This window comes from Labeo rohita, chromosome 25 (assembly GCF_022985175.1).
Source record: "Labeo rohita strain BAU-BD-2019 chromosome 25, IGBB_LRoh.1.0, whole genome shotgun sequence".
In the NCBI taxonomy this organism is placed as follows: domain Eukaryota; kingdom Metazoa; phylum Chordata; class Actinopteri; order Cypriniformes; family Cyprinidae; genus Labeo; species Labeo rohita.
Genome location: NC_066893.1, coordinates 11,490,204 through 11,508,144, shown reverse-complemented (window position 1 = coordinate 11,508,144; position 17,941 = coordinate 11,490,204). Strand labels below are relative to the sequence as shown.

Sequence of the window (17,941 nt, the reverse complement as noted above, 5' to 3'; positions counted from 1 at the left end):
AGACTTTTTTTTTTTTTTTTTTTCAAAAATCATGTCTTTACGTTATCATGTTTTTATTGCGTTAGCTGTATTTTTTTTTTAAAGTTATTTTTACTTAAATTAACCGAACTGCTATTTGATTGAGATTAATTTGAAAACAAAACAACAACAAAAAAAAAACATGGTTTTTGAAAATTGTTAAAAACAGTTATTTGTTTATAGATCTCTCATCTGGTGATTGTTTTTAATCCAATTTTTTTTTGATGACCACATTTTTTTACAGTCGTTGTTAGATTATAAAACCAGTACTTAAAATCAGATTTAATGCATTAATATGCGTTAGTTACTTTAATTACCAGTTTGCTATTTGTATATTTATTTAGTTTTTTTTTATTTATTATTTTTGGTTTAACTTTAATGCACGGAAAGCAAGAACAGACTTCTCTAATAAGCAAGGTTTTACAGCTTGAGGGGCTTCAATCCCACCCCCACCCTCTTTTTTTGGTCCCACCCGTCTTTATTTCTGTCCTTTAGTATTTAATGATGCTCTCTGTGGTAACAGTATCAGATTGCAGGGTGGGGGGGATGTGAAGAGACTGGTTTGATGGCACTGACTACACAAAAGAGAACAGATGCCACAAATGGCATTTTTAAATGAGGGTTGGGGGGTTGTCTTTTTGAAGCTTTTCACACTTAAATGGATAAGCCTCAGTCAATCAGTAAACACCTTTGCTAAAAGCGCAGTAGTCGTGGTGTAAACTCGGCGCCGGTGTTTACACACAATCTTAGCGAACGGGGGAATTAATTGGCAGTTTACAGATAAAGGAAGTTCACGCCAGCTTTGTTTGGAATCTCCAAGGGGAAGAAGGACTTTCAGGTTTTTCAGGGAGGCCCATGGACAGGGATGTTTGTTGAGGGAACACTGCAGTCGTTATTTCTACTTCCTGTGGGTTTTTTTTTTTGCTCGTTGCTGATTTGTTTATCAGGTTTACTAGTGTTGAATTCAATAAATCATCTCCCTAGTCAATGAGGAGGTCAAATGGCCGCCATTAAAGTTTTCATTGAACACATGGCTGAGGCTAGTTCCTGATAGCTCGGCGCCCTTTAAACCGAGGGTTTTTAGCGGTAGCTGACACAGTGCCCTTTTTAGGGAGCTCGGCATGGTAATCTAGGGTGATTAATGGAGTTTTAATCAGGCTCAGTTGACGTCGGCGCACGCATGTGCCTTGAGTTACAGCCTCCCATTTGGCGAGTATGATGACCATATCAAAGGCATCGGGTCAATAGAAACACCCCCGCTACTTTGATTCAACGTTTGTCAGGAGAAATATATGGCGGCAATTAGCAAAATCTTTTAACCAAGTACCTGTTTATTATTTTAGGGGCCAAATATTCATTCAGGTCTTGCTTTGAAGCCTCCAAGTGCATTTTTGCAACACTCTTTAACAATAATGGTTCTTTTTTGGCATCGATGGTTCCATGAAGATTCTTTAACATCCATACACTCTTAAAAATGAAAGTTCCAAAAAAATGTGTTTTCATAGTGATGGCAGAGAAGTAGGGCTGCAACAAACAATTATTGTGACAATTATTAATCGTCGATTTCATTGATTTAATCAGTAGGGCTTGATTATTCAGCTTTTGTAAAGTAATTAGTTAAAATATATGTGTGTGTGTGTGTATATATATATATATATATATATATATATATATATATATATATATATATATATATATATATATATATATATTTTAACTAATTACAAAAGCTGAATATAGCTGAATATAGCTGAATATATATATATATATACTTATATTATATTATACTTATATTACTATTTATTTACTTTTGGATGTACTATTTTATTCACAACATAATCGCTCTTAAAATACCTTTATAGGGTTATGATAATCTAAAAACCCTGAGCTACATCAAGCTTTGATCTCACTGTTGAAACAATTATTTTTTTTCCCACTAATAAAAAGTTTTTATCATTAAAGCTGCTTTATACTAAATGTGACACTGAGTTTTTCATGCTTAATACTGTAAAGCTGCATGATTTAAGGCTATCTATTGCATAAAGTACTAAATAAATAAGTCCAGTGACGTTACGTTTAACTGCAGAGTTTGTGCAAACATTCGCATCGCTTTCACACTGCTGTCAGTTTTTGTTGTTTTTGTTATTGAGAGAAAAGTGCGCAGCATATATTTACATATTCTTTCAAATGCCGCTTAGTTTCGGCTGCATATGCTCTGAACCGCAGTGTATCTTCTCATGAATTGCAGTGTTGTGCTATAGCACCACATTGGTCAAACCGCATTATTGCAGGCTTATACATTAGGTCATATGACATCTAGTCTTGCGTAGCCAGACTTTCAGACTGATGGCCGAAGATCTGGAAACCTTGGCGGCTTTGAATGGCCAAGGCCTGTCCAAGAGGCTGTGTGACTGACATGTAAAGCAACCAATCATGTTTCGTTTTGTGCTACATCATGGAAAAGTTGCCTCAATAATGGAGCAGTGTGTAAAACTCTTAGATATATTTGAAAGATTCTGTTGCGAACTTTACATTTTTCACATACTTTTGAAAATCCAGCGTTTAGTTGATCCTGATAAGCACTCGTCATCACGGTTGTAACAAGACAGAGTTCTTCTTTCGTGAGGGGGTTTGGCGCCACAGCATTTTTGCTTCTAGGCAGAACGTTGAAGAACGCGACACGCACATCTCCTGGAAATCCTGTATAATTCAACCAATCCGTTGACGATTTCGAAACTCCTGAAGTGTAGTGTGCCGTATGCATCAGACGTTCAGCCAGTGGTCCATGGCTGTGACTTCTGAGGTCGAGGCCACATGAGATCAAACGACTGCTTGACGACAAAAATATTTGTAGACAATTTTTTTTATTGTGACACGTTGTCAATTATGTCGACTAATCGTTTCAGCCCTACAGAGAAAAAACATTTTTGGTTCCCCTAAGAACCTTTCAGGAAACAGTTTCTGAAAGAACCATTTTGAAGAACATTTAAAAAAACTACCTTTTTTGACTATAAAGAACTTTTTTTGCATTTAAAGGCTTCCATAGATGTTCAGGGTTCTTCACAGAATCATTGATGCCAATAAAGAACCTTTATTTTAAATAGTGTAGAATCTTCTAGTGTAGAAACATCCAAGATGTTAATTGTTCAGTCAAAAATGTTTTTGGGAAAACATTCCAGGATTTTTTTTCCATATAATGGACTTCAGTGGGGATCAACAGGTTGAAGGTCCAAATTGCGTCAAGTTACTGCAAGACAAGACAATAAATTTGTATTTTTTTTTTTTTTTAAATTATTATTATTATTATTATTATTATTATTATTATTATTATTATTATTATTATTATTATTATTATTATTTTAGAAAATGACTAATCTTTTCGGTAAAAATAAATCAAATAAAAGTTATTTAAAAGTAAAGGTTCCAAAGGGGTGTTTTTGTAGTAATGCCATAAAAGAACCATTTTTGGTTCCCCATAGAAGCTTTCAGTGAACAGTTACTGAAAGAACCATTTTGAAGAACATTTTAAAAATCTAAAGAACCTTTTTTGACTATAAAGGACCTTTTCTGCATTTGAAAGCTTCCATAGATGTTCAAGGCTCTTCAAAGAATTATTGATGCCAATAAAGAACCTTTATTTTGTAATAGTGTAGAATCTTCTAGTGTAGAAACATCCAAGATGTTCTTTCTTCAATCAAAAATGTTTTTAGGAAAACATTCTAGGATTTTTCTCCATATAGTGAACTTCAATGGGGATCAACGGGTTGAAGGTCCAAATTGCGTCAAGCTACTGCAAGATGAGGATTTATAGTTAAAAGGTATATAAATTTTGTATTTAGACCAGTCTTTTCAGTAGACACCCTCTTAAAAATAAAGGTTCCAAAAGGGTGTTTTTGCAGTGATGCCACAGAAGAACCATTTTTGGTTCCCCAAAGAACCTTTCAGTGAACCGTTTCTGAGAGAATCATTTTGAAGAACGTTTTAAAAATCTTTTCTGCGTTTGAAAGATTCCATAGATCTTCAAGGTTCTTCATAGAACCATTGGTGCCAATAAAGAATCTTAAATTTTAAGAGTGTAAGACCCTTATTCCTAAGCCGGGATCGTGTAGAGCCCTTTGAAGCTGCATTGAAACTGCAATTTGGACCTTCAACCTGTTGATCCCCATTGAAGTCCACTATATGGAGAAAAATCCTGAAATGTTTTCCTCAAAAACCTTCATTTTCAATTGAAAAAAGAAAGACATGAACATCTTGGATGACATGAGTATGAAAAGGTTCTTTGTGGAGCCAAAAATGGCTCTTCAGTCACCTTTATTTTTAAGAGTGTACCCAACACAGTTTGGGTTTTATTGTCTTCATAGCAGTTGCTATAGCAAAAGCGATGTGTACGAATAAACAAAAAGACAAAAGTGCTTTAGATCGCACACTCTTGACAGTCTCCCTCCCCCAAAGGGCTCATTTCTGAACGAACCACAGGAAATTTGTCCTTGGGTTCGGTAGCAATCTTGTTTGTCGAACTCGGTTGCATTATTTAACTGTCAGCGTCACCTTGACAACATTTCACCCCCACGCCAGCGATACAACCCAGCCGGTAGCAATCAATTCTTATTATATCAGGGTTTGCTGTCGCACTGGAATGATTTTCCATGTAAATTATCAATGACCCGACGGCCTCGCACTTGTACGTTCGCTCCAAATGTTAGCACGACATCTGGTGCGTATTATTGGCACGGCGTAGCTTGTTTCTTTTGCGCGTTACGGGCGTTAATGCGCTCACGAGGTCTGTCGATCTTTCTCTGGTAGCTTTGACGGAGCTTGGTGGTCCATCTTGATGGAGGAGTTGAGTTGGACGACCCTCTTGGGCCCTGTGATGATGTGACCGCTGGCGTCTGCTGGAAATACAGCCCATCTGTGCAATACATCAGTGGTGATTTAATTAGCAACGGTCTTTGCTTTAAAGAATATCATGTTGATGTTAAGATAAAACATTGTTTATTTGAATCATGAGCTGTCGGATGGTATTTTACAGCCTTGTTTTGGTGCCCTTCCCGTTTCCAGTTTTGCAGTTGAGTGTGAAGTATCTGGTCGGGTGGTAACTCTAACCCTTGAATAGGAGGCATTTGATAGTAAAAATCTTTAAAGGCCAGAGGCAAGAATGTGAGGTTGGTGAGGGGCTGGCGTCTGCGTCTAGTTTGTCCAGCCCCACCCAGAGGAAACATTCCAAGTGGAATTAGAGTTTCTTTTCTTCAAATGGTGAGAATTCCCATTAGGGGCCTGTGCATAAAGGGAGAATAGAGGGAGTGTCTTGGTCGCAGCCGTTCTAGTCCATTTCGCCAAATGTAACAGAAGCAAGTAATGGACGGGGGAACGGTAATCAACCAGAAAGGTATATGGGAAGGGGAGGGGGTGTTTTCTTATTTGTCCGTCCATTTCCTTTCCCTCTTAACAAGTATAGAATGTTTGTCCCCAACCCCCCTCGAAACCTGTCCCGACTCGCCGGAGGTTTTCACAGCCTTCGTTTTACCAAAAGCAGCTTAGGGCTTTATCATCACACACTATCTATTTATCAGTGTCACTAGAATGTGGAATTTCAAGCACACCTAGGAAGAAATCAAGTGCTAAAAAAATGCACGACTGCCCATAAGGTTTTTGTGTCATCGATAAGAACATATTTATATTGGTTAAAAGTGCATTTTGGGCTATCAATATGGTTATTTTTGATATCTGTATTTCTGGGTTTCTTTCGTGAATTTCTTTATTTTTATTATGTATTATTTCTTTATTTTATTATTGTTACTTGAGCATCACATTTATTTAAGTATTTTATGTATTTACTTTTTTATTTTGATAAATTTTGGCACCTTTTTTGTTTTACTTAGCCGTTCTTTCTTTATTTTTATTTTTTTTTGTTGTTGTTGTTTTTTCATTTATTTCTTTATTTTTAACATCTATTATTTCTTTATTTTATTATGGTTATTTGACATCATATTTATTTGTTTATTTACATCTTTTTTTGGTAAATTTTAGCACTTTTTTTAATGTTTGTTTCGTTTGTGTGTTTTGTTTGTTTTTGATCTGTGTTTGTTATTTTCCCTCTTTGTTTTTTATTTTTATTTATTATTTCTTTATTTTATTATTATTACTTGACACATTTATGTATTTATTTACATTTTTATTTTGGTAAAATTTAGCGCCATTTTTATTTTTTTACTTATAGCCACATTTTCGGTTTTAGTTTTTTGTTTTGCTTTTGTTTTGTTTGTTTTTGGTTTTGTGTTCTTTGTGTTTTTCATCTGTGTTTGTTTTTACCCTCTTTATTTCTTTATTTTTATCATCTATTATTTCTTTTTTTTTTTTATTATTACTTGACACATTTATGTATTTATTTACTTTTTTATTTTGATACATTTTAGCACATTTTTTTTTGTTTTACTTATATCCACTTGTTTATTTTAATGTTTTGTTTTTGTTTGATTTTTGGTTTTATGTTTTTGCTTTTGTTTTGATTTTTTTTTGTTTGTTTGTTTGTTTTTGGTTTTGTGTTTTTGATCCGTGTTTCTGTTTTTGTTTTTTTTTGTTTTTTTTTTCCTGTTTATTTCTGCATTTTTCTTATCTGTTATTTCTTTATTTTATTATTATAACTTGACACATTTATGTATTTATTTACTTTTTTTATTTTGGTAAATTTTACCACCTGTTTTTTTTTGTTTTACTTACAGCCACTTGTTTGTTTTTATTTATTTATTTATTTATTTATTTATTTATTTATTTATTTTTAGATTTTTGGTTTTATTCTTTGTTTGTTTTTGTTTTGTTTTTTACTTTGTGAGTTCTTTGTGTTTTTGTTCTGTGTTTGTGGAAAATGACGTCTCTACAGGTGTTTTCAAGTAACTATTTTGCAAAAAGGTGGACTCCACTTGTTAGTCCAGTTTGACTACATTAATGAATGTGTTTCACATAGGTAGACAGGATGCATGGATTCCAAGGTATTATAAACAGGACATGCAAATATCATCATGCTCTGAATCCTGAACGGCCCCAACTCTCATTTGCGAGGGATTATTGGTGATTTTAAAATTCCTGGCCGTCCAGGACAGGTACGTTTTTGGGATCTTCCCTCCTTCGCTTTTAAAATTTCCGATTCTGAGATGGGCTGTGGTGGACTGAGATGTTCACACCTGTGTCCATTTGTTTGAAAGACAATCTGTTCTCTCATGTAGCACCCAGTCAGGACAGAGATAATGGATGTGAACTCTGCCTCGGGCTTTTGCAGGATGTTCAAGGATTTGGACAAGCAGTTACAGGCCCTGGCTTTGGGCCTTTTGTCTCTCTTTCGGCTTTTCTCAACTATGTGCCATTTGTATTGTTCAAAGGGGGCCATATCAAGCAATAAGGCCTAATAAAGCTACTTTGTGTTTTTTACCCCGCCTCCTTTTGTAGTAAACTATACATTTTATGCAGTGGTACAGACTGCACATTTTGCAGACTTTTTCCCCACAATGGACTTCTTACCGTGGGAGACTGGACAGGCACACACCTTAAAATATCACTTAGCGTAGTGAGGCGTACAACCACGAATTGCTCTCTTAATGGATCTATTACAAATTCCCAGGGATAAAAGTCCCAGATCTGCTCCCTCCCCCCGCCTCTCCAGTCTCTATTGCTCCTGGCACAGCAAGGAGCCGAATAAGTGAGACTGTGACTTTTGGCAGTGGAGACCCAATTATTTGATTTGGATTAAAGATCCAGGCCATCCCCCATGGTGCTCTTCAGTGCTGTTGCCTATGGAGCAGCTGTGGCGTTCTTGAAAATGCAGTGGCCGTGTGGCGCTTGGACATTAGTTCTCTTTCCCCAGTCGGAGAAAGTTTACTTGATCTATTTCTATTTGTGCTTATGTAATATGTAATATGGTTAGTGTAAAACAGAGATGGGTGGAATGACAAAAAGTCACAATATCACAATAGTAGTAGAACTGAGAACTGCTTGCACCTTTCTGTCTTTGCTTTTTGTTTTTTTGTTTTTTTTTTTTAACTGAATTATCTCCTTTTTAAAATGTATTCATCTTGTTGGTTTTATTTTACATTTTGTTTTTATTTTGGGAAATTGAGTGCCTCTGTCTTTTGTTTTGAGAATTTCTTTTAGTTTTTTGTCTGTTTTTGTTTTTAATGGTTTTGTTTTATTTTGACTTTGAGTACCTCTGTTGTTTTTACTTTATTTTTAAACATTTATTTATTCATTTATTTTTTTATTTTTCTTATTTATTTGGTCAACTTTTTTGGTTTCTTTTTCTTTTTGATTCAGTTTTTGTTTTTATTTGGGTAACTTTTTTGATGCTTTTTGTTGTTTGGGGAATTTCTTTGATTTTATGATTTTGCTTTTCATGTCTTTTTGTTGTTGTTGTTGGTAGGGTTTTTTTGTCTGCTTTTGTTTTTAAAGATTTTTTTGTTTTAACCTTGAACCTGTATTTTTATCTATTTAATTTTTTTCATTTTATGTATTTTGTTGTTTTGGGAATTTTGTTTTTCATGTCTTTTTTTTATTTTATTTTTTTGTCAGTTTGTTTTTTGTTTTTTGTTTTTTTTACCTTTTTTTTTTTCTTTGTTTTTTTTTTTTTTTTTTTTATTGTTTGTTTTTAATGATTTTTTTTGTTGTTGTTTTGACCTTGAGTACTTCTTTTTTTATTATTATTATTAAATTGGCCAACTTCTTTGGTTTCTTTTTCAATGTTTTGGTTTATTTTTTTGTCTATGTGGGTAACTTGAGTGCCTTTATCTGTTTGTTTTAGTTTTTAACGTTTTTTTGTTTTTTAATTGTTGTTGTTGTGTGTTTTTTTTTTTTTTTTTTTTTTTTTTTTTTTTTTAAATGTATTTATTTATTTATTTGTCAACTTCTTTAGTTTTGTTCTTTTTGGTTCAGTTTTTGTTTTGTGGGTGACTTGAATGCCTCTGTCTTTTGTTACCGTTTATTTGTCTATTTATTTGTTTATTTATTGAATTAATTTCATTTTTTTTTTTTGTGGTGGGAGGGAACCCTTCAAACAGTTGTATGATTTGGCATTTTGCAGTGTTACTTTGTGACTGTAAATGACCTACATTTACGCTAAATGCATGTAATGGATCAAAACAAAATTGCTCTCAAAAAGCTATAATTAACAAAGCTTTTACACTGGAAGAATGGTCTGTTGCACCGTTTGAAGAGTTGGGCTGTCATTTAATTTTTGGCGTCCTTATATATTTGCTCTACAGATTTATAGAATAGCAGAATCTTTACACAGTCATATCACCCAGCCCTGTTGTAAAAGAATCCTTTAAGAAGAAATCAAACAACCTAAGTGCCTCAACTAAATAGTGACTCATGGTGAGTGCTGAAGACACAACTGTCCCACACAGCATGATCACTAACTTATCAAAATGCAATTACCACCCATTCCTATCAGCATACTGGTATATTTGCATTAACACCCAAAGAGGCCTGCTTGATAGGGAGGTTACTGTTTCATCTCAGTTGAGCAATCCCATCTAGGTGTTGATAGCACTTTAGGAAGCCCACCCTGTTATAGCATTACTGCCTGTTGACTTAATGTCTCTGGTTTCTCAATGGTACACTGTATTCACATTAGAAGATCTCTGTTTGGGCCCTTTTGTTAGGATATCACTTATCTAGTAGACTCAAGCTGTGGTTTCCAGCCATATTGATGTTTTTCACTAAAATCAATGTTTTTCATGAGATGCACTCTTAAAAATAAAGATTGGTTTCATGAAGAATCTTGAACATATGTGAAACCCTTTCTTTGCACTAAAGGTTCTTTACAGTGGAAAAAGGTTATTTGGAGTTTAGAATGTTCACTTGAAAGGTTCTTTTATAGCATTGCTGTGAAAATGCTATTTTGGAAGCTTTATTTTCTGAAATGTATCGATGTTAAAGATTCTTCATGGAACCAACAAAATTAATAAAGAACCCAAAAAGACACTTGAGGTCAAAAGTTTACATACACCTTGCAGAATCTATAAGATGTTAATTACTTTACCAAAACAAGAGAGATCATACAAAATGCATGTTATTTTATATTTAATATTGACCTGAATAAGAGATTTCACAGAAGACCTTTACATATAGTTCACAAGAGAAAATAGTAGTTGAATTTATAAAAATTACCCCGTTCAAAAGTTTACACACACTTGATTCTAAATACTGTTGTTATCCGGAATGATCCACAGGTGTTTTTTTTTTTTTTTTTTTCTTTTAATTTATTTAGTGATAGTTGTTCATGAGTCCCTTGCTTGTCCTGAACAGTTGAACTGCCCGCTGTTTTCCCGAAAAATCCTTCAGGTCCCACAAATTCTTTGGTTTTTCAGCATTTTTGTGTATTTGAACCCTTTCCAACAATGACTGTGTGATTTTGAGATTCATTTTTTCACACTGAGGACAACTGAGGGACTCATATGCAACTATTACAGCAGGTTCAAATGCTCACTGATGCTTTAGAAAGAAACCAGGGGTGAAAACTTTTGAATTTGAAGATCAGGGTAAATTTAACTTTTGTTTTGTTCTGGGAAACATGAGATATCCTCTGTAGCTTCTAAAGGGCAGTACTAAATGGAAAAAGATATTTAGACAAAATAAGAAAAATATAAACATTTTCATTCTGTTCAAAAGTTTTCACCCCCCGGCTCTTAATGCATAGTTTTTTTTTTTTCTTCTGGAGCATCAGTGAGCGTTTGAACCTTCTGTAATAGGTGCATATAAGTCTCTAAATCATACAGTCATTGTTGGAAAGGGTTCAAATACACAAAAATGCTGGAAAACCAAAGAATCGTGGGACCTAAAGGATTTTTCTGAAGAACAGCAGGCAGTTTAACTGTTCAGGACAAACAAGGGACTCATGAACAACTATCACTAAACAACAACAACAAAAAAAAAAACACTAGTGTGGATCATTCAGGTAACAACACAGTATTAAGAATCAAGTGTATGAACTTTTGAACAGGGTCATTTTTATAAATGTAACGTTTCTCTTGTGGACTATATGTAAATGTCTTTTATGTGAAATATCTTATTCAGGTCAGTATTAAATAAAAAAATAACATGCATTTTGTATGACCCCTCTTATTTTCGTAAAATTAACATTTTGCAGATTCTGCAAGGTGTATGTAAACTTTTGACCTCAACTGTAGTTCCATGGCATCACTTCACTCTTTTGTAACCTTCATTTTTAGCAGTGTAGAGTGGACTTTTGTGTCCTTCCTTTCAGCCCAAGTCATTATTTGCCACATTCAGATGTGACAAACACTGGACAAGCCATGTGTTTGTTCCTTCCACCCAAGTAATTATTTGCAGTGGTCAGCTAGAGTAGTGGTTCCTGTCGAATTAATATGGGGGAAGGGGCTTTCATTTCCTTCGGGTGACCCAGATGGTCATCTGCTTCCTCTTCTCAGCTAATTTGGCCACTAGCCAATCAGTTCTCCCTTAATATGATTAGTAAGGCCAAAGCCTGACCTGTAAGCCTGATAACAGCTTGCGGAGTTCTTGTAAATGTCTTCGATGCAGGCTAATGTTTTGCGTTCGGCTCCAAGATTTCTCGTAATCCTTTTCTACTGGAATTCAATACACAAGTGCTTGTTGTTTTCAGACTCCCTCAAGGTTATACAGTAGACGCTCCTTCACAATGCCACACAGCATGGATGCCCACCGCGGTTGATTCCCTGCCGGGTTCCCGCTCCCGGGCCCAGCTGGTGTGTGTTTGCTGTAAACGTGAAGAGGGCCCGGCTGTAGAGCGCGCTCTTACCCAGCTGTGATTCACTTAGCATATTAAAGAGTGGGGCGGTGGATGAGTCCTGTAAACCGCTTTATTGCCACTCTGCCTTTTCCTTTCAGACTTTGTGTAAATGAATACTGGAGCCGCAGTGGATAACTTGTAATCAAGCACGGGGCATGTGCACAGAGGGACTATTAGATTTTATAACTGTTTTGTGGTCACGGCCTTTGGGTAGCAAGGATGACGCAGTGCTAAAACTGATTGCCTTCAAGCAAATGCGCTGAAAACATTGCATCAATCTTAATACTAGAGATACACCAATGTAACATTGGTTGTTGGCTGATATTACAGATTATAAGTGTTTTTGTGTTTCTTTTCAAAAAAATCGTTCATCCAAAAATGTAAATTCTGTCATTAATTAGTCGCCGTCATGTGCTTCCAAACCCGTAAGACCTTCGTTCATCTTTGCAACGCAAATTAGGATATTTTTGATGAAATCCGAGTGCTTTCTGACTATGCAGATACGTTCAAGGCCCAGAAAGGTAGTAAGGACATTGTTAAAATAGTCCATGTGGCATCAGTGGTTCAACCGTAATGTTATGAAGCTATGAGAATATTTTTTTGTAAACAACGACTTTACTCAACAATTTCTTTTCTTCTGTGTCAGTCTTCACTGCACGTTTTTGGTCATAACATAAAAAAAGTTTGCATTTGGTACATTTGTACTTTCCTTGTAGCTTCTGTCCACTGTCGCCCCTTGGAGAAGACCCTTGGAGTTCAAAGGTTAGCGTTAAGGAACGCCTTCCTGACATGCGGACAGGAGCCTGTTTGTGCGCCTTGACTCCCGACACCCAATAACTCACTTTCTAGTCTGTTCTTTCAAACAGTGGCCCCTGATGTCATCCTCTCCTGTCACGTTGTTTTGCTAATTGTTTTTCTCTCTTGTCTTGTAGAATGGAAACTCAAGTTGGAACGAGGAAGGCGAGGGTGGGAGAAGCCGAGGAGAGGCCTCCAGAGACTTTGCCAAGGTAAACATTGTTTTTAAGCTGTGGTCATTTAGTCGTTATATACGTTTTGTCAGTGACACACTAACACTGTTTAACATTATAGTAGCGTGTAGAAGAAATGCTTTTTATAGATTGGGGCTTTGAGTTTTTATCACAGTTAATTTTTTTTTTTATTCAGTTCATTTTTAAAGAAATAAAATTAAATATGTGACCCTGCACCACAAAACCGGTCATAAGTAGCACGGGTATATTTGTAGTAATATCAAAAATGCGTTGTATGGGTCAGAATGATTGATTTTTCTTTTAAGATCATTAGGATATTAAGCAAAGGTCATGTTCCATGAAGATATTTTGTAAATTATGTACTGTAAATATATCAACTTAATTTTTGATTAATAATAAGCATTGCTAAGAACTTCATTTGGACAACTTTAAAGGTGATTTTCTCAATATTTAGATTTTTTTTTTTTTTTTGCACCCTCTGAATTCCAGATTTTCAAATAGTTGTATCTCAGCCAAATATTGTCTTATTCTAACAAACCATACATCATGCAAAAAAACTTATTTATTCAGCTTTCAGATGATGTATATATCTCAATTTCTCAAATTGTGGTCCAGGGTCGCATATTCATAATTATTAGGTTCTAACATTTATGTTTGACAGAATATGTAAACTACTGTTTAAAGGTTTAGGGTCTGTAACATGTTTAATGTCTCACCAAGTCTGCATTTTTTTTAATAAAGAAAATACAGTAAAAACAGTAATATTGTAAAATATTGCACTTTTAAATTACTTTTTTTTTTTTTTTTTTTTTTTTTTTTTTTTTAGTTTAGTATATTTTAAAATGTAATTCTTGTGATGAAAAGCTGAATTTTTAGCATCATTACTCCAGTTTTCGATGTCACATGATCCTTCAGAAATCCTTCTAATATGCTCATTTGATGCTCTAAAACCTTATTATCAGTTGTGGAAATGTTTAATATTAATAAATATTTAATATTTTTGTAGAAACCATTTTTTTCAGGATTTTTTGATGAATAGAAAATTTAAAAGCAGCATTTATATGAAACATTTCGTATAACAGTAGAATTGTTTTTTTACTGTCACTTTTGAACGATAATATATGTATATTTAAATAAAGACCAGACAGTGAGTGCAAATGGCTTGACTTTTAATAAACATGCCATCTGGGTTTGATTTATAAATGAATCACTAGTAAAGATGGTCTTTCATTTACTTTGAAGTTTCAAGTCAGTAAAATTAAATAAATTTAATTATCTATTCAAAAATTAACAGTATTATACATTTATTTAATCTCATACACTACCAGTCAAAAGTTTTTGAACCGTATAATTTTTTTGTTGTTTTTAAGAAGTCTTTTCTTCTCATCAAGCCTGCATTTATTTGATACAAAGTACAGCAAAAACGGTACAATTTCGAAATATTTTTAGCATTTAAAGTAACTTTTTTTTTTTTTGTTGATTATATTTTAAAATGTAATTTGTTCCTGTGATCAAAGCTAAATTTTCAGCATCATTATTCCAGTCTTCAGTGTCACAGAAATTATTGTAATATGCTGATTTGCTGTTCAAGAAACATTTTTTTAATTATAATTATAATTATCATCAATTATAATTATCATCAATGTTTAAAAGTTTTGTTTAGTTTTTTTTTCAAGATCAGCATTTATCTGAAATAAAGTGTTTTTTTTTTTTTTTTTTTTTTGGGTTTTTTTTAAGAAATTCTAGAAAAAATACTTTGATTTAGTAAGGATGCTTAAAAAATAGATCAAACGCTATGATAAAGAGATTTATGTTACAAAAGATTTCTATTTCAGATAAATGTTGTTCTTCTGAACTTTGTTCATCAAAGAATCCTTAGAAAATTTTACTCGTCTGTTTTCAACATAATAACATTAAATGTTTTTTGAGCAGCAAATCAGAATATTAGAATGATTTTTAAAGGATCTTGTGACTGGAGTAATGATGCTAAAAATTCAGCTTTGAAATCGCAGGAACAAATTACGTTTTAAAATATTCAATTAGAAAACAGTTACTTTAAAATAGTAAAATATTTCTCAATTTGATTAAATAAATGCAGGCTTGGTAAGCAGAAGAGACTTCTTTAAAAAACATTAAAAAGTGTACATTAATAAATTGACAGCCTTTATATTGATTAAATTAATTCTGTATTTTATTACATATTGACTTAAAGGATCTTCCAAAAGGATGTTACAATGATCAACTAATTAATTGTTTACAATTTTTCCTTTCAGCTTTACGAACTGGACAACGACCCAAAACGGAAGGAGTTCCTCGACGACCTCTTTGCATACATGCAAAAACGAGGTAGGACTGTCTCTATTAGTCCTATTTCAAACATTAATTTCCTCTCAAAGGGACCTACATCTTGTCTTTTATAGGACAAGTATCTGTACAAATAATTAAATCCACTTTAATCCACTTCAAATCACTCTTTGGTGATGACCGGTTTAATCGGACACCTACACCTAACACGAAGATGGCCCCCTTAGTTAAGTGGAATCATATGTCCCCGGTCTCAGATTAGCATACTGTGACAGGAAGATGGGCCTGACGGCGTCATCCGACTAAGACTAAGCTCTCAGCGACACAGCTTGACGGGGCTATTAACCCCATACCACGGGTTTAAACTCAACCAGATGGAGAGCTGTTTGTGTTGGTCTACCATCAAACCCCCAGTACCACCTACTAGTGTGTGTAAGTGGCCTTGTCAGCTGAGTCTTCATAATGGGCGGGGGAGGGAAAATAGTGTGATCTCGCCAAATGTCCATCACGGAGGTCCTCTCAGCCATGATTAATGATGTTTTTTTGACTGATGGAGTGTGTGAAAATGACTTCTGTGGGTGACGCTTGGGTGTTATTCAAGTGCTGAAAGTGTTTCAGCGTGCGAATCAACTCGTCCGGGATAAGGAGTTGGTTTAGTGTAGATTGCGACTTGTTTTACCTCAGCCGCTTTGAAAAGCAACCAGATGTTTTTGTTGATTTGGTTGTCTGGTGTTGATCTGAAAAGTCTATGGCGGCATGTTATCAGTAACTAGTAGGGATGTAACGGTATTATCAAAATCATGGCATCTTGATGGTCTTGATATTATCGTGGTCACATGATGATATGAAACAGCAGGTCAAGATGTTCATGTCTTTCTGTCTTCAGTCGTAAAGAAATTATTTTTTTGAGGAAAGCGTTTCAGGATTTTTGTCCATAAAATGGTCATTAGTGCCCCGATTTTGAGCTTTCAAAATGAATATTTGTATACTTTTTAAGCACAAAAGCTTGTGTAGCACAGGCTCTAGGATGCGCGTTCATGTACTATTGAATCAGGTTGAAAGGTCACACTGAACGTAGGCGGAACCACAGACCCAGTGTTTACAAAGCGAACGCGCAAACACTAAGAAAGTGCAAGTAAGTCAAATGCTGTTTACAAACAAAAAGGTACAACGATGTCGGACGATTCTGAAGTTGTTGGAGAAAATAGCATGGAGTTTTTTGCCTTACTCTACCTTTTTGAGCCGAAGTACAAAGATGATGAACTTAGACGTGATTCGTAGTAGTGATGGGAAGTTCGGATCATTTTACCGACTCGGACCTTTGAGTCTCATTCAGCAAAATGAACAAATCTTTTTTCGAGTCATTTAGTTCATTTTAGCAAAATATAATTAAAATGTTACATGTTACTTCCCTAACACATCTACGGCTTACACAAACGTTGATCACACTATAAACAAGAGAGGTACATTCCAGTACAGAACCTAATAGGATGTTGCACATGTGCGACTGAACGAATCACTCCTCGAGACGACTCGTTCTTCCCAAGTCACATTAAAGATTTGTTCAAAATGAACGAATCGTTCAAGAACGACCCATTACTAATTTGTAGCGTTGTGGACGCACATCCCAGAGCCTGTGCTACACTACATGAGCTTTTGTGCTTATAAAATTTTTATATTTTCAGAAAAAAATGACGGATCGTTTTGCTAGATAAGACCCTTCTTCCTCGGCTGGGATTTTAGAGCCATTTGAAGCTGCATTTAAACTACATTTTGGAAGTTTAAAATCGGGGCACCAATGAAGTCCATTATATGGAGAAAAATCCTGAAATGTTTTCCTCAAAAACCATAATTTCTTTACGACTGAAGACAGAAAGACATGAACATCTTGGATGACAAGGGGGTGAGTAAATTATTTGTAAGTTCTGGAAGTGGAGTTCTCCTTTAAAGTTCAGGTACAAGTTACTTCACTAACTTGTTCTGACTTATATCTGCTTAGTTAAGAACCTGGGTTGGAGCTTTTATTTTGAACTCTCAAAGTACATTAGATAGAAGAATTTATCTTTTGAAATGTATAACATTTTCATTTTTTCCAAGTCTTCATTTGTCTTTTTTTTATTTATTTATTTATTTTTTAAATATTGCAATAAATATTGTATCGTGGACTTCAAGGGATATCGTTACATCCCTAGTAGGGCTGCACAATTAATCGAATTTCTAATCGTGATTACAATTACAGATGTCCAAAAAAATCCACTTACATTACTTGCTTAGGAGGGTGTGTGTGTTTTTCCTACAGGTTATTTTAAGGTTGTTGTTTTTTCCATTATGTATGTTCAGAGGAATATTTCAGGTTCAATACAGGTTAAGCTCAAGTTAAGCACTTGTCCATCCTTTTCTTCAAGAAAAATTTGGGTTAGTGTCAAAATACTCTCTCTTTGTGACCCTGGACCACAAAACCAGTCTTAAGTAGCACGGGTATATTTGTAGCAATAGCCAAAAATACATTGTATGCGTCAAAATTATCAAAAAACAACAAAACGAAGATAATGTAATAAAATAAAATAAAGATCATGTTCCATGAAGATATTCTGTAAATTTCCTACCATAAATATATCACAACTTAATTTATGTTTAGTAATATGCAATGACAAGAATTTCTTTTGGACAACTTTAAAGGCAATTTATTATATTATATTGTCCTATCCTAACAAACCATACATGAATGGAAAGCTTATTTATTCAGCTTTCAGATGATGCATAAATCTTTGACTTATGGCTTGTTTTGTGGTCCAGGGTCACATTTAAATGGTGTAGCCTCGAGACACAAACACGTTTTAACAGAATAATTAAT

At 34.4% G+C, this 17,941-nt stretch overlaps 1 protein-coding gene across 1 annotated transcript in view; it reads left to right on the top strand.

The window, feature by feature from the left end:
- The window catches only part of arid3b (AT rich interactive domain 3B (BRIGHT-like)), a 41,285-nt gene that overhangs the window by 5,072 nt on the left and 18,272 nt on the right, over positions 1-17,941 (top strand). Inside the window, exons 3-4 of the mRNA XM_051098908.1 lie at positions 12,727-12,801; positions 15,057-15,129. Of these exons, the coding sequence (XP_050954865.1) occupies positions 12,727-12,801; positions 15,057-15,129 (148 nt within the window). The remainder of the gene's footprint in view (positions 1-12,726; positions 12,802-15,056; positions 15,130-17,941) is intronic.